At 41.5% G+C, this 22,755-nt stretch overlaps 1 protein-coding gene across 1 annotated transcript in view; it reads left to right on the plus strand.

Moving 5' to 3' along the window:
• The window catches only part of LOC146316065 (N-terminal EF-hand calcium-binding protein 2-like), a 178,460-nt gene that overhangs the window by 26,091 nt on the left and 129,614 nt on the right, over positions 1 to 22,755 (plus strand). The window contains exon 3 of the mRNA XM_084734620.1: positions 19,530 to 19,638. Within this exon, the coding sequence (XP_084590746.1) occupies positions 19,530 to 19,638 (109 nt within the window). The remainder of the gene's footprint in view (positions 1 to 19,529; positions 19,639 to 22,755) is intronic.

The raw sequence follows: 22,755 nt of genomic DNA on the forward strand, positions 1-22,755 counted from the left end.
GTGTTTAGTCAGACAGTCTGTCTCATTATTTGTCATCACTTTCACCTCTGATCTTAGTGTGATTTTTATTTTTATTTGTTATTTGCTTCCCTCCACACTGCCAACTACGCCTCAGCCCTCACATCACAGCTGCTCCCGTATTTGCGACACACTCCACTGATTTACTGTCGAGTTAGATTTAATATTCACCGCAGCTGGCATCTAGTACAACATCTGTTACCTACAGACATAACACCCACGTCACATCACCCAGAGAATTGCTTTCAAAGAGAGAGAAATTGTATTCAAAATTTCTAATTGTAGCGTGGCTCAGTGGTTCGCAGCGTGGCCTCACGGCGAGAACGAGCTGGGTTAAAATCCCAGACCGGGTCATGTATGGAGCTGGCATCAGTTTGCTCAGGTTTTTCTTTTCAGTGCATAGAAGGTCAGAGTTTGAGTGAGGTTTTCTTTCAGTGTGTTAACAATGATGACAAGCCCATTATGTTCCTCTCCCTTCAAAACCGATGCATGCTGGGATGGCGTCCTGTCCCCTGTGACCATGCATAGGAATAGGCACATGAACAAAAGGAATACATTATAATTCTTTATTGCAATCAGACACAGCGGGATATTCTCATGCAAATACTTCCAGAACAATTCATTCCAACATTATTTATGTTCAATTCAACCACAGATGAGACTTGGCTCCGCTAATAGATGCACTGACAAATCGGCGTGTTGGCTATCCCTGCGCACTGCCTTCATGATTGTATCTTGTATTTAAATCACACTGCTGCCAAGATGAACAGACAAAAAACACTTGTCAGGTTAAAGGCCAGAAATTCCATTTCCAGCTGACAGATATTAGCAGCTCATATAAATTCAGTCACAAGAACGCGCTGCGCACGCTTCGCCCTCTGCTGCTGATTGGCCAACTCGAGCCTCTGTTATCACTTTCTCTGTGTGGAAGAACTGAATGGTCTAGAGGTGGCAGTATATACATAATCTCCTGCTCTGTACTGACACTCTCAGGTTTATCAAAGGATGGATTGACACACATGGCAGGTTGACAAAAGAATACTCGGCCTCTAAATTGGTCTGAAGAAATCTTATCTTGAACTGTGGGAGGGGTCGCAGTGTCCAACAGAAATTCTTCTCGCTAAGTAGTTTTAAATGTTAAGGCTTGTTATTATTTTAAAAAGATCTGTGAAGCTGTTTGTGCCATTTACTGCACTGAAGGCCACTAGAGTTTCCTTGGTGTCATCCACGCTGTGTGTGTGTGTACCTTGTTAACTGTCTGCCTTGAAGTCTCTCATCCTCCGTCAGTGCACAGGCTTTGCACAGTGACAGAAAATGAATAAAGGCAAACTTTGACCTGTCTCTTCCGCTCTCTTCTTCTTTTTATCTTCTCTTTTATGAGGATGCCGTCTTCCATGGCAGAGAGAAAAAGTGAGGGGGTGGGGGTGGAGTTGAAATATAATTGAGACATTTTAATCCCCCATGGAAATAAAAAGCAGTTTTTCATTAGTAGTCCTGTGTGAGGAAGGATAGTTGGTGGCAGGGAAGAAGAAAAAAGGAGAGATGGTTGAGGATGGAAAACAGAAGGTGAAGAAGGTCTGGAGAATAGGGTGTGAAGGGGAACAAACAGTGATTAAAAAGACACCCCTAACTCATTCTCTCATGCTCTCTTATTTCACATTCTCTCTGATTCCTCGTCTCCATTTTCCCCCTCACATTCAGTCAAACCTCCGAGCTTCTCATTCTCTCCCCTCTCCTTTCTCCACTCTTCAACATTTCTTTTTTTCCTCTACCTGTCAGTCGTTTCTACAGCTCTATTAGTCATCACTCTGCTCCGGCCGCGACAGCGTTACTAGTCATGTGAAACTCTTTGTAAACTAAACTGTCATTCCAGCCTGTTAAGTGCAATCCTTGTTGTTGTGGAGCCCTTTGCATCCTCACAATTTTCTGGTTAGATTGTGGTGAAATGTCCCATCTGGAACAATCTGACTCTAACCTTGACCTGGACTGTGGAGATGACGAGCTGCAGCCAGTAATGAGAAGGCTGATGTTGTTGTTAGTGGAGCTCCCTGATGTATGGGAATAGTCTGAGCTCTAGTGCGTTGACTCAAACAGGCTTTCAGTGAGTGTTGGGCTCCACCGAGGTTTCCCCGTGTCTCCAATTATGTTTATGGATCTCAAGGCGAAGGCGTGGCAAGGAGAGTGTCTGCTCTGGGAACCTCAGAATTGCATCTATGCTTTTTGTGGATGGTGTTGTTCTGTTGGCTTCATCAGACTGTGACCTTCAGCATGCACTGGGGCAGTTTGCAGCCAAGTGCGAAGCGCTCTGCCAAAAATGGTGGAGTCCCCTTTCTGGGTCGAGAGTGAGTTGCTGCCCTAAGCGAAGGAGTTCAAGTATCTCAAGGTGATGATAAAATGGAGTGTGAGACGGAGAGACAGATTGGCGCAGCATCAGCCATAATACACCTGCTTTACTGGAACATAGTGGTGAAGAATGAGCTGAGCTGGAAGGCAAAGCTTTTGAATTACCAGTCGATCCACATTCCCTCACCTATAGTCATGAGCTTTAGGTGGTAGCTAATAAAACGAGGTTGCAAACACAAGCAGTCGAAATGTCTTTCCTCCATTGTGTGGCTGGGCTTAGCTTTAGAGGTAGGGTGAGGAGCTCAGACATCTGAAGGGAGCTCAGAGTAGAGCTGCTGAGCCTTCGCTTCTAAGGGAGCCAGCGGAGGTTGTTCGGGCATCTGATTAGGCCGCCTCCCCTTCTGGGCAGATCCAACTGGGAGAACACCTCTGGGAAGACCCAGAACTTCCTGAAGGAGTTAGTATCTAATCTGGCCCGGGAGCACCTCAGGATCCCCCAGGAGGAGCTGAAAAAAGTTGCTGAGGAGAGGGAAGTCTGGAATACTCTGCTTAGCTTGACACCACCGCGACCTGTCCATAGATAAGCAGAAGAGGATGGATGGAATTAGCTCAGATTTCTTCACTTACAGCTACACCTTAAACTTCATTATGAAAGTGATGGAGGCTCATCATTAAATTGTTTCGTTAACAATGCTACAAATGTTGATAGAAATGGCAGACTTTACTGAGCACTGGGGTCATTATGTTAACTGAGTTACCACAATGTGGTAAATGCAATGTGACGCATACTGTGAGGGTAGCCCTCATTACCATCATCAGTTAATTTTATTTTGAAGGGTTTTATCTCACGTCATTCAACTGCAAAATCCATGTGGTATCAGGTGTATGGCTGTATTAATACATCTATGGATCTGTGCTGTCGCACATGACAAGTCAGGAACACAGCCTCTGATAGACTGACAAGTCAGGAACAGAGTCTCTGATTGGGTGACAGACTCAACGTAAGGCATCATGAGAGTGCCAGTGGACAGTCAACAACAACAACTGTTCTCAAGATGGAAAAAATCCTAAATGATTACTGAAGACATTTACTGTTGAATTTGTCTTTATGGATTTATTTTACGTCTCCAAAAAGACACTCCAGTTTAAGGCTGGATTAAAAATCTTATGAAGGAATGCGAGTGCACCAGAGCCAAATGTTGCAGTGACAAAGGTAATGTTAGCCTTTCCTGCCTAGCTTACTTCAGAGCTCACCCCCTTCACTTTCTGTGCAGATGAGAAATAACAGATCAGATTCGTCTTGGTCTTGAAGAGCTGCAGTGGTTGTTGTACTTACAGTATCTTTAAGGGAGGTATACTATGTTTCTAATACTATCCTTCAATAAATACACAACAAACAAGTTAAATTATTTGGGCAGTTGCGGTAAACCGCCATCCTGGGGCAATATGTTGCTTTTTCCCCCACAGTTAGAAAAAATCCATACCATCACAGCCCTACTAAGCACTTTCATTAACTACCTTATCTGTGATTGATGTTAAATTCTAGGGCCTTTTTGGAAAATATTGACCATAAGTGAATATATAGATTAAAATAATATTACTGTTAATAAGGCTTTGTTTTGTTTTTTTTAACCTGAAAATGCGCAGCAGTATAGCAGTATTTTTTCCAGCCCTGAGTGGAACCTTCAGTGCAGCCTCCTCCAGTAGCCTTGACTATACCACCAAAGACTCATTTAACTAAAAGCTACAATACTAAAAGCAATCAACATTTTTATCAACTCCTTTCATCTGGATTATAGCAGCTTGACAGTGAGGAAACTCTGTTCAGAGATCCCCAGTGGAAATTATTCCCTTGTAGTCAGAGGCAATAAATAGCAGCATCCAAGGCGCATGGTTTTAAATAACAGAAGATACTTGTAATGAGAACAAATCTGTCTATGCATTAACACAATATGGACAGCCTCCCTGGTAAGCTTGTTAATCTGCTGAGCCACCACGGCACCATGTGATAACATTAACAACAAAGAGGGCCGGCACAACATGCAGAAATGGCCTCGTTTGACGCGCTGACGTTCTATTATCTGCCATTAAACACCCTCACGCTGTATTAAAAAAGCACCGTTGTGGGCAATGGTAGTAAATTACCGGCTGGTGAATGAGCATATCTGGCTGTAACAGGAACCATAAAACACCATTTGTGCAAATGAGGCCTCCCCAAAGGGCTGATTGAAGCAGGAGAGGCTGCCAATGGGTTTCAGATGGTATGATGCGCAGCGGAGACGGGCACCTGAATGCATCATCCTCACTAGTGCACTGACACGCTGCTATTATCTGCCATCACCTAGGATTACTCATCATTAGGATAGACACCCGCCCCCCCCACACACACACATACACACAAAGTAACTCCTGAACTGTATGTATAAACCACACACACATTCTCAACATCATTACACCCATTGTGTTGTGTGCAGCTACACTCCTCTAATAATAACATAATTATGTTCAGCCAGCAGATTGATGATGATTACATCATTTCACTCTCTGCTGAGACAGAAAATAGATAAGAGTGAGTGATGATCATCAACTAGGGCTCATCTCTTCATCCAGACAGACAGACAGACAAGACAGTGTGTTGTTTACGCCAGGGAACCATCTGTCTCAGAGGAGACGGAGAGAAGATCATATCCTTCTCATTAAGACAAATTATGACCCTCTTCTCTGTTTTTATTAAAAATTAGGCGAACGTTTGTGCTTTAACTGCACACAAAGCAGCTTGTTGAGTTCAAGCGACAACCTCCAAGTGCCAAAAACTGCAGGTCCTCGAATGGCTGGCTCCAAAAGCGAATCAATCCTCATAGACTCCCATATTAAAATGCCTAACTGTGCAGCATTTATGACTGTCTGGGGGTGGTGGATTTTTATATAACTCGCCTGTTTAGATTGTATATATGATATGATAAAATTGTTTATTTAAAAAAAAAAACAGCTTCTGAATACCTTTGCATAGTCGTATTATTGCAAAATCATTGCGCAGTCTGCACAGAAAAGGTCTTTTCAGGCTCAAAAAAATCACAATATCAGCCACCATATCTCTAATCTGTTAATTTCTCCCATCTAAAATTGATATCGGTCTTAAAAATCCTGTATTGGTTAGGCTCCACTAGTACTCCACCTCTTTGCCCATTTTTGGATTAGCTGGGTAACTCCCAGGTGAGCCAGGCATCGCCAAGATGCTGACGGCCAGAGCCACCACACCAAACTTCAAAAATGACTCTGCAGAAACCTATGAGTGATGTCACCTCGCCACTTTATCACACTGTTCATGGTTCAGTTCAGACACGCTGTGATGAATATTTACTGTGTACCTATCTAGATATTTGAACAGTGTTCAAAGTTGTTCATGTTGTTGGGTGTAAAAGACCACAGTGATGGTTTGTGCATTGTGGAGATTATAGCTGTTATTATTATGGAATGATTGTTAGATTGATTTCCATTAGTTATTTCGTATATACAGTCAGTAAGCATTAAAATCAATCTGCAGCAGATCGAAAAGTTGTTTCAGATTCACTTCAGTAATTATCCACCACAGTGAACAAATTATTACCTTGATCGTTTTGTGAAAGCTGCATTCCGGTAACATACAGTATTATTGATCTCTTTGTTAACACTCATGTCTTGAGAGTTACTTGACAGACTGTTTAAATGCAAAAAAACAACTGAATTCATATGATCATTTTCTCTGTGGCTATGTTTTGTTAATACTGGTCCTCAACAACAACATAGCTTGTGAATGCAGGGTTTATTAGCAGGAAACTCTTAAAGATTGTTTGAAGGAAAAAGGGAGCTTTTCACACATCATACATGCTAGAAAATAGTTGCTGAAAACTTGAAAAGACTGAGAAATATGTACCACTGAATCATGAAGTTAGACCATTAAACTTTTGTTCACGAGTTTTGCTCAGGACTTGGGCAGACCTGAAACATGGCTTTAAACCAGAGTTTCCAATGGTAACCAATGGTAAAATACAGTAGGGTAGGCTTACCCTGTTCAGCTATGGACAGGTCATGCAGGAGGCAGGTTTATTCCTAATAAGTCCTGCTTCAACTGAATCCAAATTTGATGTAACTCATATCTCCCTATTGCTGTGGACTTCCTAAGTCACCACTAACTTTTGCTCAGTTCACCATCAACCACTTTATTGTCAACATGACTGCTCGAAATATTTCCCTCCTGATCTGCACTTCTCCTAGTATAGTTCCAGTTTGGAGTCACAGTTGCAGTTTTTTTCAACCATTCATTTTAAGTCTTTATATTTTACATCCACTTACTGTCTCACCATCGCAGTTTATTTTGTAACAGTAATCATAAATGAAGTATGTGCATTTCAATGATCTCTTTTATGTTTTTACATTTGACATTTTGCAGTATTTGGATAGTATTTTATAGATTTGGGTTAATTAATTAAAAGTAAATAGGGAATTTGCATGCCACCAGTGGTACCACAGATTGAGGATCTAGGCTTTGGATGATTTTTAAGTCTTGGTGTCAGAAGAATTCTTCATTTCACCAAAAAGAAGGGCTTTCAAAATAATTCACAGGGCATGCTGGTGGCACATTACCTCCAAGATTTTAGTTCAGCCAGGAACCATTGTTGCATGTCATCCTCCTTCTGTCGCTTTTCCATTTCTCATAACCTCGCTTTCTCTATTGAATGCAGATAGAGGGTGAAAAAAAAGTGCAAAAATTATTTTACATCAGGCAGCAGATTGGGAAGTACAGTAAAGAGATTTTTGTCATGATACAATATTTTAGAAAAATCTCTGCAAGCTCTTTTAGACACTGTACTGAAGTCAATGTGAAGGAAAAGCTTCCTGTAAGGTAGGAAACCAATCTAAAGCCTGTGGTATGCTAAGTAGAAAATTGGATTAATTGTAGTTGTAGGGCTAAAATATGCAAAACTATTCATGTGCTTCCTTAAAATGTATATCTGTGTATACAGTGACTATTGAATTGTTTTGCTGATCTGGTTCCAGTTTCAGTCAAAGAGTAACTTTGTCACAGGTCTCTAAATCATCCCAGCTTGTGACCTGCAAAAGCAAAAAGACAGAAGCAGGATTTGTTCCTTTGTTGTAGACAAGCAAGGAGCCAAAAGTGTTTTCCCTTTTATAAATGAATAAATATTCATGGTATTAAACAGACCAGCTTCTATTTGATGTATTCAAATACAGTTTTGTATTTATTAGGGCCTCTATGTCCTCCAAATCAAGGTTAAGATTTGAACAGGAACTGCTGTTTTTTTTTTTTTAAGCCTTTTGTCTACAAACGCTGTGTTCACTGTGAGGTCCTGTACGTCTGGTAGAGTTGATGACCCAGTTTGCAGAGGAACGGAGTGATCATCTCACAGTGCTGCCATGGTACCTGTTGTCAGAGCTCTCAGATGGCTTGTCGACTCGACTTGATAGTTGCCTTGATAATAATTGCTTTCACTGACTCTGACGGTGGTGTGTTGATCAGGAACACTGAGCAGCCTTGTGTGGTACTGTGAATGAGAACATCTGTTTATACAGAGACATGGCAAAAGTACACACAGTCAAATTCAATAATTCCCCTCAGATGCATTAAAACTAAAATAACAAGCCTGTTCTGGAAATGTAAGGAGAAAAATACATGGAGATTTGTGTTAAAATGTAAGAAGATAAAAGAAAATTAAATACTCAAAAGAATGCTAAGACAGCAGTCAATGATGGGGTGATACTTTAATCCAGTGTTTTGCTCAAGAACACTTTAGCAGAGCTTTAGCTGGCCAACAGCAAGATCCTGCTGCCCTGATAGCAGTCAACAGATGAGGAAGCTGATTGGTTGGAAAGTAAGACACCGCTGTTCCATTTTTTAAAACAATGTTCCTTCAGGGAGTGCTAAGTGAGATGCCAAATTATATATGTGTGTGTGTGTGTGTGTGTGTGTGTGTGTGTGTGTGTGTGTGTGTGTGTGTGTGAGAGAGAGAGAGAGAGAGAGAGAGGGAGAGAGTGTGTGTTCCAGGTGGGCTGCAGTGATGGATAGGGAGAAAGGACAAGAGCTGACAGCTCAGTGAGAATCACTCCTGTTCCTCATCTATCAGATGAAACAGCTCACTGGCAGCCACACACACACACACACACACACACACACACACACACACACACACACACACACACACACACACACACATGCGCATGCTTTCTTCTCCTGCTGATAAGAATTATTTGCAAAAGTGAGATAATTTAGACGAAGAGTGAAACACCAGCTCATAGAGCAAATCTCTAAATCTCACTGACAAAGCAGGTGATTGTGGCTGTAGAAGTAATTCAGAGATAAAGAAAAAGACGAGAAAGACAAGCAACACTTGAATGAAGAGGGCTGGAAGTTGTTATTTGAGCAAGAGAGGAAAGATAAGAAAAAAGGCCAAGAAATGGGAAAATAGGCAAACTGTGCATATGTGCGTGCTAATGGTGTTCAGAGGGAGAAAGAGATGGTGATATCATGAGCCCAAAAGGAGGGTCAATTCCCCTCTTCTTGTTGCTATGACAACCCATCATGCAGCGCCCCAAAAATAATGATAAACAGCCAGAACAAGAGAGAGAGAGAGGAGAGACTGGAGAGAGGAAACTGAGAGCAAATATCTTCTTTAGAAACAAACATGATTCAGCGTATAAAAACATGTGCAGACAGGCTCTACGTGTGTCACACATGTGGTGAAGGAAAGAGCGGTGAAGGCAGGCTCCGTCTCTTCTTCCTCGGTGCTGTGTGCAGGATGTGGAGCCCAGCAGGAAGAAGGAAGTGCTAATTGCTTCTCTTTAGTCTGCACTGAGAAAAGACAGAGCAGTTAGCGCAGTAGGTCCACCGCTCTGACCCTCCCCTCACTCTTTTTTTTTTATTTCTTTTGCTCTCTTGCACTCTCTCTCTCTCTTTCTCTCTCTCTCTCTCACACACACACACACACACACACACACACACACACACACACACACACACACACACACACACACACACACACACACACACACACACACACACATCAAGCACTCCAGGTCTGTATTAGTGAATATCTTGTGTAGCAAATCCTGACATCTCTACCCCGGAGTGTTGACCCTCAGCCCTCTCATACTGTCCGGATGGTGCAGAAGACATGGCCTCCCTCGGCGCTCGTCAAATAGAGGCTCCACTCGCTGATGCACAAACGCTGGTAGTATTCCAGAGCACGGATTAGTCTTTCTATCAGTGAGGGGGGAGCAGATTTTTTCTGTCTTGAAGTCTTGACTTGAAGGGAGTTAAGCCGGTATCATACTTTCTGCACCCGCTAGTGTGTGAGGGACTGTGTGAAGTTTCATCATTGATCTCTAGGGCTCTGTGCAGATCTGGTATGAACATGCATCTTGAGTGATCCGATCACAAGTGGACAGCTCGAACAAACTCAGATCACATCCAGAGGTGGTCTGGATCGCATGTGACTATATTCCTTCAGTAGCATGAACGCAGATGTCGTCCGGGCCAGATTGAAAGAACACCTGGTGCTATTTTGAGTTGTTAAGTGTGGAGAAACTTTATAAATTCTGTGACACACTGTCTACACTCTAAATCTGGCAAGTGATATACATCAAGTAGGCTGTATATAGTAATGTTACCTTGTGAGGCAGCTGGATCCGTGAAAATCCATCTTGCCAGGTTTCACCAAAAGTTGTGCAGGAGGAGGAAAGAGGAGGGACTACTGGCAGCTGTGGGTGGGCAAACAATGGTGGCTCTGGAAGAGGTTAGCATAGACACTGCAATGGCATCAGTTATATCAGAACTGGAGAGTATTTCTTCATTGAAAGAAGAGCAAAGAACGACCTTGAAGGCTTAGGATGACTTCCCAGATGGTTCTGTGTAACAAACCATCCGCTGTGTCAGGTTAATAGTTGCCTTTCATTTGTCTCACCGAGCCACCAGATAAAAATAACAGTGCATTCTGTAGTTTGTTTATTCACATACAAAGGGAGGAAGTAAAACGGTTATGATGAATTCTTAATCAACAATGCCTTCTTGTAGATGCGTCCTGAAGTGCAACACATTGTTTCTTTCCCTGTAAAAAACACATCATGTTGCTGTGAAGAGCAGACAGGAGCGAGGCTCTGTGGTGAGCCAGGATGCACTCTTTTACGGTCTCCCTGATTCTGTCATAAATGCTGTTCTTTGTCATCTATGATGTGGAAACATCAGATTTCTGCACAGTCAGAAAAAGTAAAAGTGTGCACCATCCTGGTCATAGTTAAGTTATAAAATCGTAGCACCCCACAGAGCTTCTCTCCTGCTGGGCTGCTGACAGCGAAGGTAAAACATGAGGCTCACTGCTGAACTAAAAGAAGAAAGGAATGAATAAATGGCCAAATGGACAGTTATGGACATTCAACTGACAAAAACACCCTTTTGTTTATTTGTATATGGTGCGTGGAAGAGAGATTTATTTGATCTCAAGTGGCCACTCAGGACACATCTAGAGATGCATGTTAATACCAGATCTGAACCAGGCTTAATGTGTCAACCCAGTCCAAACAACAAAAGCTGAGAGATAGTTCTTAGTCTCTATTGAGCGAAGTGTGTAGATACTGACTTGTGAGTCTATCTCTGTGTGAACATCCCTGTACTTCCAATTTATTCTGGCCACTATGCTACAACAGCTACTCAATATTGTGTGCCTGTGTGAAGCGCATCCTCCCAGCAGGGTCCAGATAAGTAGTATAAAAAGAACTACTACGCATTTGTGTGGCTGCAGCTGTTCGTGTATGTGTTCACTGCTCCATGTAGGAGTGTTGCAACAGACCTGCTGAAAACCTACCTGAACCCTAATGTGCAAGGTTTCATTTTCATGAGACACCCCATCAGAAAGACACCTGAAGACAGTCCAAAATAGACCAGAGGAAAATAAGTTAGTCGTGTCTCCACTTAATCTCACTGCACAAAAATGGAGCCAAAATATCCCGGATATGAGTGCTGCCATCATGCTGGTGATATCATTTTGGAGCCAGAGTCGGCACAGTAGCGATCAAGTTTGGTGCTGCAGTATCAAGGTCCCACATCTCAGCTGTCAATCATGACATGAAACCCTTTTTTTTATAGCATCACATAACTAATGTGGTGGTGTTTATGTTTGTGTTTCAGTTTGGTGCATGTCCCATCTGCCAACATGGATGGGGTGGGATTTATGATCTTCACTGCAGCCAGCCACCAGGGGGCAATCGAAATGTTTTGGCTTCACTTTTATGGAGCTGTCATGTTGTTCACCTTTTATATGAGTCACTGGGTTGACCAATGAAAGAGCGGTGTGCATCAACATGGCTAGCATTAGAGGAAACATCATAGAGTCAGTCACGGCTAATGCTAACTCTTGCTCTCTGTATCGGCAAGCCCACTCTGTGCTGGACGTTTCAGATTTCTTTGCCTGCTTCACACTGATTGGCTTTCCAATTTGTTACGTACCAAATCTAGTGTGCCTGAGGTACGCTTCTCTGACTTCAGTAGAGAAATGTGAAAACGCTTCTATACAGAAAACTTTGCACAGATACAAGTCAGTATAGTCAAAGTCGGACATTTTAAGGGGACATAAAAATCAGAAGAAGAATAAGAGAAACAGATTTTTGAGTGGATGGGATCCACCTTTTAACAACCTGTAGCTACAACCTGAAAATGAGATTAGCAGCAGAAGACATGAAATGTTGATTGTTGATTGATGTATTGTTCTGACACACTGAAAAACCAGCTGTAACATGCTGACTTCACCTTATTTTTCACAAACAAATCCATCCTAATAATGGAGGCCCTGATTCAGAACTGCAAGGCTAACAGGCACAAAATATTGATTTAACACGCAGACAAAGTTCCCCCTAACCTTGAGTCACCCACATTTGCCATGATCAGCTGGATCATTTCTCCAGAGAAGAGTCAAAATGATGTGATTTGGTAGTAATAGTTGATTTACAACACAGATCTAAATGTCAAATCAGATCATCATTCATACTTACCAACACACGTAAACACAAAGTGAGTGATCAGAGCAAAGGCAGCTGCAGTCTGTTTTATCCAGTAGTGATTTTACGCCACATGATTGCTCTGCAAAGTTTTTTTTTTTTTTTACTCAATGCGTCATGTTTGCAGCAACCACACAAACCTGTTGTCTTTACAAAGGTGAATGAGTCTTCCAGTCACTTGAATCAGTCTTTAATCAATTAACTGCTGTTAGGCAGCCTGAAAATGACAGGCTACGTCCATGACATTTCCACCACCTGTAATTTGTGACACTGCAGATGGCACCACAGCTACGTAGACCTGCCTATTTCCATGATTGACTGAACAAAGAGGGTTTTAGCTGCATGATTTTCTTGTTGGTATTTTCTAAATGAAGAACCCTGATGAAAGGAGAGGTCTGGAAATGCCATCCTGTTTATGACTCCTCCTCAGGGCCGTATAATGACAAACTAATGGCATTACAAGGAAATAAAGTGGGGTTTCATTCACTCTACATAAGATTTGTTTTTGCTTTTGCCCAAACAATTTATATGAACCTTTCGGTGATGGGTGTAGTTGTAGTTAATTCATAGCTACTGTCGGTATCCACTTTCAGAAATAAAATCAGTAATTGTAGATTATGTTTAACTCGTTGTAATAACCCATTCCCCAGCTGACAGCAGATCTGAAATAACTGGTACACAGGTTTGAATGAGTGTATTACCTTGTACTTTAAACAAGGCAGCAGGCTGGGTAACAAATACTGTCAGTTAAAGTGGGTAAATATAACAACAAACTATTATCTCCTCAAAGAGCTCTGAGTCATACGGGACTCATAGGAAACAAATAAGAACAGAAACAGAGACAGCTAGCAGGTTGTCTACCTAAATCCTTGCACTGATTGGTTGCACAGTACACCCTGTCCATGTAGGTCTCTCTGTGTGTGATATCAATAATTTAATCTTGCTTTTAATCAGGATCTTGCATTAGTACAAAATGAAAAAGACTCAAAATACACACAGGGAACAGAATTCACCCGAGGAGACATGATGCACATAATCCGAGCTGCACTGGGCAGCGTTGTATGTTGGCATGCTTCAGGTTTCAGCATGAAGTAATGTAGCACACATACATACATCCACCTCATTCCCAATCCCATAATACCTTGTGTCTTCCTTTTTCTTGAAAGATTTGTGGGGAATAAATGATGTGAGAACACAGCCAGTAAGGAAAATCTGGTTACACCTGTCCAGGGACTGCAGTTGAAAATGAACAAAGATGGCTAAACTGGCACTTTTACATGTTAATGAATGACCACTGTCCCTGTGACTTTAAACTGTATGTATGAAAATAAAATTAGACTCTTTCTTGTTGAGAATGATATGAGAAGATCGGTACCACTTTCACCTGGAGGACTATGTTAAATATGAAGCTACAGCCAGCAGCTGTTTAGCTTCATTTAGCATAAAGACTGGAAACGGCAAAACCTTTGCCTCTGTCTAAACCATATGTGTGATGATATTTGTTTAATAATCAGAGACACATGCATGTTTAATTTGTAGCTTGTTTCAGGTCATGTGACCACTGTCTTAAAGTGGCAAGTTTCCATACATTAGTGAGCTGTAACTGACCACACAATCAAATGTTAGATTGACTTTATTATAAGTTTCATCATGTTGAGAATATCATGCTGCAGTCAGTCCACATGAGTGCTCACTATCTCTGCTCCAGCTGCAGTCTGCATCATTTCTCATTGATTAAATGTCAAGTATGACAGTTTTGATCATTTATTTTTTTGGATCTAGTCTAAAACACAAGGCGCCCAGGGTGCATTAACAACATGCAAAACACTTACTGCCTCAAGAAAACGTGGAAAAATACACCTTTTACTGCAAAATGTCTGATCTCTGAGTGGGGCCATATACACTTGGAGTCATTCTGGTGTGTTCTGGTAGCTCTACACTTATGGTCTAAACTAAATCCACCTTACAACCACTTTCACATATGTAAAGCAACATTTTTTGGCCCAGACTTAACTCTGCCAGATCCCTAGACAAAAGTCTGGGTGAGCCACGTGTGTGAACAAATCAGCTCACAAGTCTAATATGTTTTGCTTTTTAATGCCTTTCTTAATCATCTGTAATGTGAAAACATCAGATTATCCCACGGGATTTCCAAAAAGACGTCAGCCTTTACTCCATACAGAAGTAGCAGCCATTGCTTCACAAACTGCCATAATTAAATATTTGGCTTTCTCCTCATTATTATCATCATCTGCACACAAATTCATCGGCTTCTCTGGCACAGGGTGCACTGGTGTCAGTGGCCTTCATGCTGTTCTGTACATCAGCATGCTGTGTGTGAGTTTGTGCGACATGTTATTGTTCTTTTGAGCAAATTTTAAGTTTTAACCCCGTATAACAGTGATTTATTGTCTTTACACTTTGTTTTTGTTCAGATTAAGCGAATGAGATATAATGTGTATTATAGAGCATCATAAATATCCTAAACATGATAGTATTTTGCAGCTGAGGTTTGCCCAAACTGCCTCCTCATCTCCCTCCTGCTGGTTTAGAGCACATTCTTGAGTTTGGGTCATTTCCTCTGCATAAAAATGATTTCCCTCGGTGGACCATTTTGGACAGTAAAATAATGGTAATTTTAGCAAACAGGGAAAATCTACAGCATCTCATTTGGAGCAGACTGGACGCTGTTGCATCACCTCCACTGTTGCCAGCTTATGGGGTTAGTGAGGAGACCGGTTGTCAGGGTTGTTGTTAAGGAATCGCAGGGTGAATTGATGGCTGGAGGTCCAGATAATGGGAAACGGCTGAAATGCTGTATGAATGCTGCTCAGTAGCTGACCATCAAATCTGGCAGTCCAAGTGGGTGAATGCAAAAAGAGGTTTCCCAATGCAGCACATTACATTACACTACAGATGTGTGAGATTGCATCATGTAACAAAAAGGAAACGTATTTTAGTATTTGACACACAGTTCCTGGGATTATGAGCTGTAGTGTTTTGTTAGACGTGTGATTTGGGAGTATTTCATGCCTTAGGAAATGGGGTAAGCTAGCTATCTGCTTTGCTCGAGTGGTGTGTGTCGCTGCGTTTCTGGTGTGTTACTGGAGAATTCCTAAGTGGGTCTAACCGGGTGAGCTGGCTGCATGCAGTAAATTGGGTCACTGCTGAATTAAACACCAGTGCCTCTGCTTTCAGTGCTGCTTCAGTGCTGCACCAGAGAAGGGCAGGTTAGAAATAGTCACGGCCACTGAGTCCAAATAAACAGTTGAGCCTGGGCGGACAGGGAGAGTGGGACTGGTGCTGTGAACACAAGAAGTGGCATTTCAGAAGTCGGACTCAAACAAACATGCCGTCTGTCGAGGAAAGGTTAGTCCAAGCGTCACCAAAAGAAACCGTTTATGAAGGCGTTCCTACCCTGCGTCATGTGCCAAGCAGAAAATCAGCGTGGTACAACATCTGAGAGTCAGCTTCTACTCTCTAACAAGGAGGTAGAAGAGAGGGGAAGGGATAAAAGATATGGCGAGACTAATGGGAAGAAAGCTATAAAAGCGAGGTGGAGGGGATGGGAGGAGCGCGGCTGGCCATGGTTGTGGAGTTCCTGGAAGTTTTTTGACAGTTTGTCAGTCTGTTTAGAAAACTGCGTGAAGCCTTTTCTCCTGAGTGGTCAAAACTGGAGAAGGAGTCAGAGGGTGCAGCTCGCTGTCTCTCTGCTGGATGTGTGTCAGCCGCACTTGTGCTGCGCTGGAGCGGAGGAGGTCGAAAAAAGGGGAGAAAAAAAAACAGAGGCAAGAATGTAGCTGCAGTAGAAAGACAGGGGCAATTAAAAATGGATAAATTCTTGGTGGTAAAAAGCGAAATTCATTATGCTGGCCTAATCCTGCAACTGAGAAACAGCAAAGAAGAATAGATAAGGCAGACTTAACAGCATCTCATTTGAATTCAACCCTTTGTAAGGCTGCAGTGCTCCTGTCCCTGTGGTTTCCCGGCGCTCTGCAGCGGCCCCATAGCTCAACCTGCTGCATCCAGTCATCCACACTCAAGGACAAACACACTTTGAGGGCAAGGGAATTAATATTTGATATCTAGCTCTGCATCATGTGGTGAGACAGACAGTCAGGCTGATAGAAGGATGGAGTAAAAAGCCATGAATAACTACTCATACTGCAGAGCCACCACAGCAGCACCACAGTGAAAAAGAGATGTTGTTTAGGTGTTTGTTGGATTGCTTTTCTGCAGTTTTGGTTGGAACTAGATGCAGAGTAGAAACCTATTGCTAATGAGAAGAAATGTTGTCATCCTGAGGTCTGACTGTACACTCCAATAGGCCTGCTAAGATAGTTTCAGTTTTGGGCAACTCAAACTACTTTGTTAAAGCTACTGCACTGTTTCCACCGCAATAACCACAAAATATCATGTTAAAAATAAAATTACCTAAATAAAAATACCCTCCAGCTTCTTTTTAACTGGCTTAACATACTACTCATTATGACTGTCAGGGAAAATACACAAACACAAGCTTGTTTCATCTGATTTCATGGAGAATCCAACCCTGTGGCAGCAATTAAGAATAACTATATAGACCATAGCTTCTCATGGATGGTCTCATTTGCTTATGTAGGTCATATAGAAGCATCAGTATAAAACTGAGAATGTTTCACAACCAGTTAAAACTCCTTGCGGTAGTTGTCATGGGGAGATGTTGATAAAAAGATTATTGCTGATATGACACCATCACAGCTGTACTCTTTGCTGCGCACTGAAAGTACAGTACAGTGTGTGCTGCATAAATGTTCAATATCAATAAAATTCCTGCACAGTGAGAAATAGAGGTACAGGATGATATTTTTTATGTTAATTTTTCATAGAAGGGCCTGTAATGGCCCCACATGAGACCACTTTATGAGATTTGACTTTATGAGAAATTTCATGAGCTTAAAAAAAAAAAAAATCTAAAATATTGTTGTTGCTGAACTCAAGTGTTATAATTTCTCACTCTGATGTAATGATGTAAAGGCCACAGGTGCAACACTCACATTTCTGACCTCACTGATCAAACGTGACATAGATTATAAAGTTTTAACAGTTTTCAGCCTGATTTTAAAGGTAAAGCATGCTGTTTTGTTATTTTAATATAGCCAATTTGGACTCAAACTGTTTTACTTTATCTAACCACAGCAGTAAAGTTTAAAAAACAGTTGGAGAGCATTCTGCAGTGTTGTAGGTAGAAATCAATATACAAGAGATCAGAGAGAATGGCAGTTCAGCTTAGCATCAGCTTTTCACAAAATATTTTACATCTTTAGCACTTTATTGGTTGTAGTTGTCTTTTAAAGCTTAGCCCCTAGCAATTAGTGAAGCAATGTTTAGTTCCCAGCTTACACTATATTTTGCAGCCTTCAGCCCTTTCCCACTTTTTCAGTTATTCATAATCGTTTATCTATCCATTCATACTTTAAGCCAGAAACTCCATTCAAAGCTTATAATGTCCCACATCTTTGGTACATTTACTTCTATTCAACTTTCAAACCCTATTCATTCTAATCAGACGCTTCTCCCCTTTTCTAACTCTTTACCCTCCTTCAGCTGCTTTGCCCATTACAAAGTAAAGCCAGCAAACATCAGGTTTCCAGCATCCATCCATTCACACCACAGTTTCTTCAGAAATTTCCGTTTCTGGTTTATTGATGTTCTTGTCTATATTCCTGCATGGTGAAATACTACAAGTAGGAGGTGATGCTGATGGTTGGTAGTGCAAGTACAGTGTTGCAAAATATCTTTCATTTTAAACTTGTTGTTAGCTTGTTAACCATGTTAGCTTGTGCAGCTTGTGCTCACAGTTTGTGTGACAATGTTTTGCACATACTGTACATCTTTGCTGCAAATCAGAATATTGGACACTCAGTTTAGTCAGTGAAAGATTCTGTTGGCTTGCTTTAGGCTAAACCTTAAAAAAACATGTGCATTGGCAAAGTGTCATATGAAAGACCGAATGACATTCCTTATGATTGATCGAAAACCTTTTTGGACTTTGTTAGTCAGGTAGCGGTTCAAAGTGTCAAACGTTGTACGTGTTTCACATCAACATATCGTTAAAAAAAATCAAACCTTTTGTTGAAGGTTATATAACAGAGTTAAAAATCCAGTATTGTTGTATGAGCTTACTGGTTATCAATGCTTCCCCAGAAGCCTTGAGGTCTTGAAACATAATCAGCATTGTGTGCTTATTAAAGTGCAGAGACAGACAGACAAACAGCAGGGATACAGCTAACGGTTTGTAGCAGACTGAAGCGCATGCTGGATTGATTTCACAGCAGCTTGAGAAAGCACTGAAGGCACAGATCACACTGAGAGTGTGTGTGTGTGTGTGTGTGTGTGTGTGTGTGTGTGTGTGTGTGTGTGTGTGTGTGTGTGTGTGTTTGTGAGGGTGAGAGATGGTACAGAAATCAAACAGGAATTAAATGTCAAGATTTGATAAAAAATAATAATCATGTCAACAAAAAACTAATTAATAAGATAACAGGAGCAACTGAAGACAAGCAAGTTGCCTAGACAACTGACAGCTAACAGTGATGTCAGGCTTCACTCTGACTCAGACAGTAAAATGATAAGAGCTTGGAAAGTTTGACAGAAGTACAGGCAGGGTTACAGTAGAGATAAGACAAAGTCATACATGACTGTGTGGGCCTGTATCATGAAATAAGTAAGTGTGGCTCACTCAGGATTACCTGGCTTCACTGAGCCAAACTCTGGGTTTTCAGGATAAGTGATAATACAAAACTGTGTATCAATCAGCTCAGTTAACTCTGTGTTTTACAGTCAAACAGTGATACCTGCGGGAAAATTAGGGTTTTCACTAAAAAAATAAAATTTTATTCTTAACCAAAGTGGTGGATTGACTGACTGATGGACCAAAAATAATAATCAGCCACTTAATCACCTTTCATCCCTTTTAAAAGCAGCACACAGGTTCATACACTGATACAACGCTTCCCTATAATAACACTGTCTAATATTGAGTTTTTCAGCATGAACAAATGTCCTGATCTTTGATGGCACTCAGGTCTTGCTGTGAGGATGTTTTCTACTACAACTGATTTCACAGTGATGTGTGTCTCCTGCAGATGATGGTAAGCTGTCTCTGGATGAGTTCCAGGCTTTCTTCTCCGATGGCACGCTGAACGAGGAAGAGCTGGAGAAGCTGTTTCACACCATCGACTCTGATAACACCAGGTCAGCACTACTACGCCACTACTGAGTGGGCGTGTTTGTCTATAGTGTGCAGCACGGACAGTGTAGCTGCACGAAATAAACCTGCACGCGGTGCTGGCAGGTTCATGCATGTGTGTGTTTTGTGTGACTTTTGTGTCTGATCACATCTCACTATCAGTTGTGAAAAAAGAGGAGAGATGCAGAAAGCTGGTCTGCTGCTGCACAGCCCCAGTATCACACTTTTCAATTTTGTGTGTGTGTGTGTGTGTGTGTGTGTGTGTGTGTGTGTGTGTGTGTGCATGCTTAGGTATAATGTATGTTATTTATCTCAAAGCCAGAAAATGTCACATTCACTCCTGAAAGCTTTTTATGCAGAGAACCTTTTGTACCAAAACCTTTTATGTTAAGTGACACTTTAAAGGGATAGTTTGGATTATTTGAGGTGGGGTTGTATGAGGTACTTATATTTAGTCAGTGCTGAACAGGGCTGAACAATTAATCATGATATTATTGAAATGGCAATATGTGTGCAATATCCAAATCACAGGAGCTGTGATGATAAAGGAAGCATTGAGCTGCTACAGAGATACCCACGGCCTCCAAATGATATTCTCTTGACGTAAAGGAACAAGCTTGTTTGGTACAGACACAAGCATAAATCACATCATCCTTTTTAGATATTTAAAAATGGTTTTGGGGCTTTTTGTGCCTTTAATTGAGCTAGAACAGCTGAAGATATGACAGGAAATGGGGAGAGAGAGAGGACAACATGCAGCAGAGGGCTGTATGCTGGATTCATAGGCTCAATACACAGGGTGCACACACTACCAACTGAGATACTAGAGTGCCCTGATTTTTAGGTGTTTTTAAGTGAAAATGAAATGCAAAAATTGCCATTCCCACTGAAATCATGACTTGCATCACAATGCGATATCTGTCAAAATAATTCCACTCCCCTAGTTTGGAGAGTACCAGCATGGAAGCTAAGCAATGTCCTGCTGCGGACAGAATCAACCACAAAATGTAATTTAGCCATGCAAAAAAAGGGCCAATTTAAAGGCATATTATGCATCATTTTCCTTAAAAAAACAGTGTATAGACTCAGAAACATAATCCACTCCAGTCATCACTTAGTGGCTATATCTGCAGAAACCCTGACCTCTACCTGTATTTCTCATTAATCTGCTGTGCTTGAGATGCTATGCCAACCAAAAATGGTTGGTATTTGATGTCCTGAGAATGAGACTCAATAATCAGTGATCTTTCTAGTGCAGACAGCTCGGACAAATCCTACTGATTCTACCTTTAAGTGTACTCTATATTTAAAATATTTTCACGGCTTTAATATGCCATCTGACAGCCTGTTCCAATGGGAAACCACTGTTATTTAAGCCAAATAATGCTTTTCAAAGCCACCAAACTCCTCTGGCAAAATCAGTCATTTTATCCTTTAGAACAAAGGAGTCGCATGTCTGCTGCTGTTTCTGTCGGTTAGTTTGTTTATATTATGGTGTGACTTTGGTGAATCTGAACAAACCTTTAAAACCAAAGTCACATAAAAACACAAACAAACTGGCAACAAACTGGACTGTAAACTCCTATGTAGGTAGATTCAAAACTACTGATTTGCAAATGAACTCTGGTTGGTTTGGTGTGAGTAGTATTTGGTTTCCCATTATTCCTTATTTCCCAGTGGAAAAGGCTGTGTGATGACAAGCTAAAGCAATGAATATGCTCTAAATATAGCGTGCACATTTTCTTTCTTTCTTTCTTTCTTTTTTTTTTTTGCTGCTGCTGCTCCTCCAGCAAAGTGGGGAACTGCTGCCCACCATCAACCGTAGTTAATACACTGACTATGGAAGTACCTCCTATAACACCACTTTAAATAATCTGAACTGTCCCTTTAAATATGAAAATGCCAAACTAGAAAATAATAGAGGGAAAGGAAATAAAGAATTGATAGGAGAAAATAATTTAGGAAGACCGTCACCTTCTCTTCCTCTTTCTCATTATCTATTTTTGCATCAGTCATCTCAACCCTGGAGGAAATAAACCTCTCTACGTCTACTGCTCCTTGGGACACTCTGCTTTGAGTGGCTGTCATTAAATCCATTTATTGACCCTTTATAATCAGCCAATCAGCTCATCCGGCCTGTAATCAGGAGAAGTGTGCTGACATGGTGGGATCTGAGTGATCAAAAGAGCGGCTCTGTTAATTTACACAACCTCAGTGGGAAACCTGCAGGCCTTGAAATAAAAGGAAACCAAGCAGAACAAAAGCTGACCTTTATGGTTGTTGTAGAATTGAATTAGGTTCAATATATAAATCCGCCAGCAGGCTCAGCCATTAGTGGAGATTTTTTCTTTTTCAAATCAGTGTAGTAAGTGGACCGTGCAACCCACCGCCATCTCTCTGACGTCAGCCATCTTGTTTCTTGGAGATGGTCGTGCTTTATAAATCTTATTCACCGCAGTGGATGCAGTCAGAAAACTTTACTCATTAGAGTTAAGTAGACTTGGCAGCCGCGTGCCAGGCCTCAGCATTATCATGTGACAGCAGATAAGGTTATTGATTGGTCCGCGCAAAAAAAGAAATGACGGCGTAAGCGTTTCCTGTTGAAGCAGGAAGTTGATGGATGGAGAGGAGGGAGGGAGCAGACAGAGACTGAACGCTGTCCTGCTTCCGCTCATTTGTCTGTCTGTCTCCGTCACTCTTTGGTTTCTACCCATCTCCAGCTTTCTGTCCCTATCAGGCTGTTTTCTGAGATATCTCTCTGTTATCTACCAGGCTCTCCTTGTTTCCATCTTCCATCCATCTCTATCACTCTGCTCATCACCTCCCTCTCTCATCTGTCACTCATTCCCTTCTACAACCCCTCCTGCTTTCAAGGCCTCCCTGTCTATTTGACACCATCGTCCCTCAGTAAAACTGTCCTGGAGAGGCAGCAGAACTTGAAATCTCAAATAATATTCACACATAAGTTTCTGTGCCATGTTCTCTCATTTGTGTTTTGTTTGGCACCTATTGAATTATCTTTTACTCAGTTGCATGGACACAACATACCTGCAAGTCTGACTCACCATTTAGTCAGCTCAAGAAACTATAAAGCTTCCAGGAGCCCAAACAGACAGAGGCAC

This window comes from Lutjanus erythropterus, chromosome 13 (assembly GCF_056507025.1).
Source record: "Lutjanus erythropterus isolate fLutEry1 chromosome 13, fLutEry1.hap2, whole genome shotgun sequence".
NCBI classification, from domain to species: Eukaryota; Metazoa; Chordata; class Actinopteri; order Lutjaniformes; family Lutjanidae; genus Lutjanus; species Lutjanus erythropterus.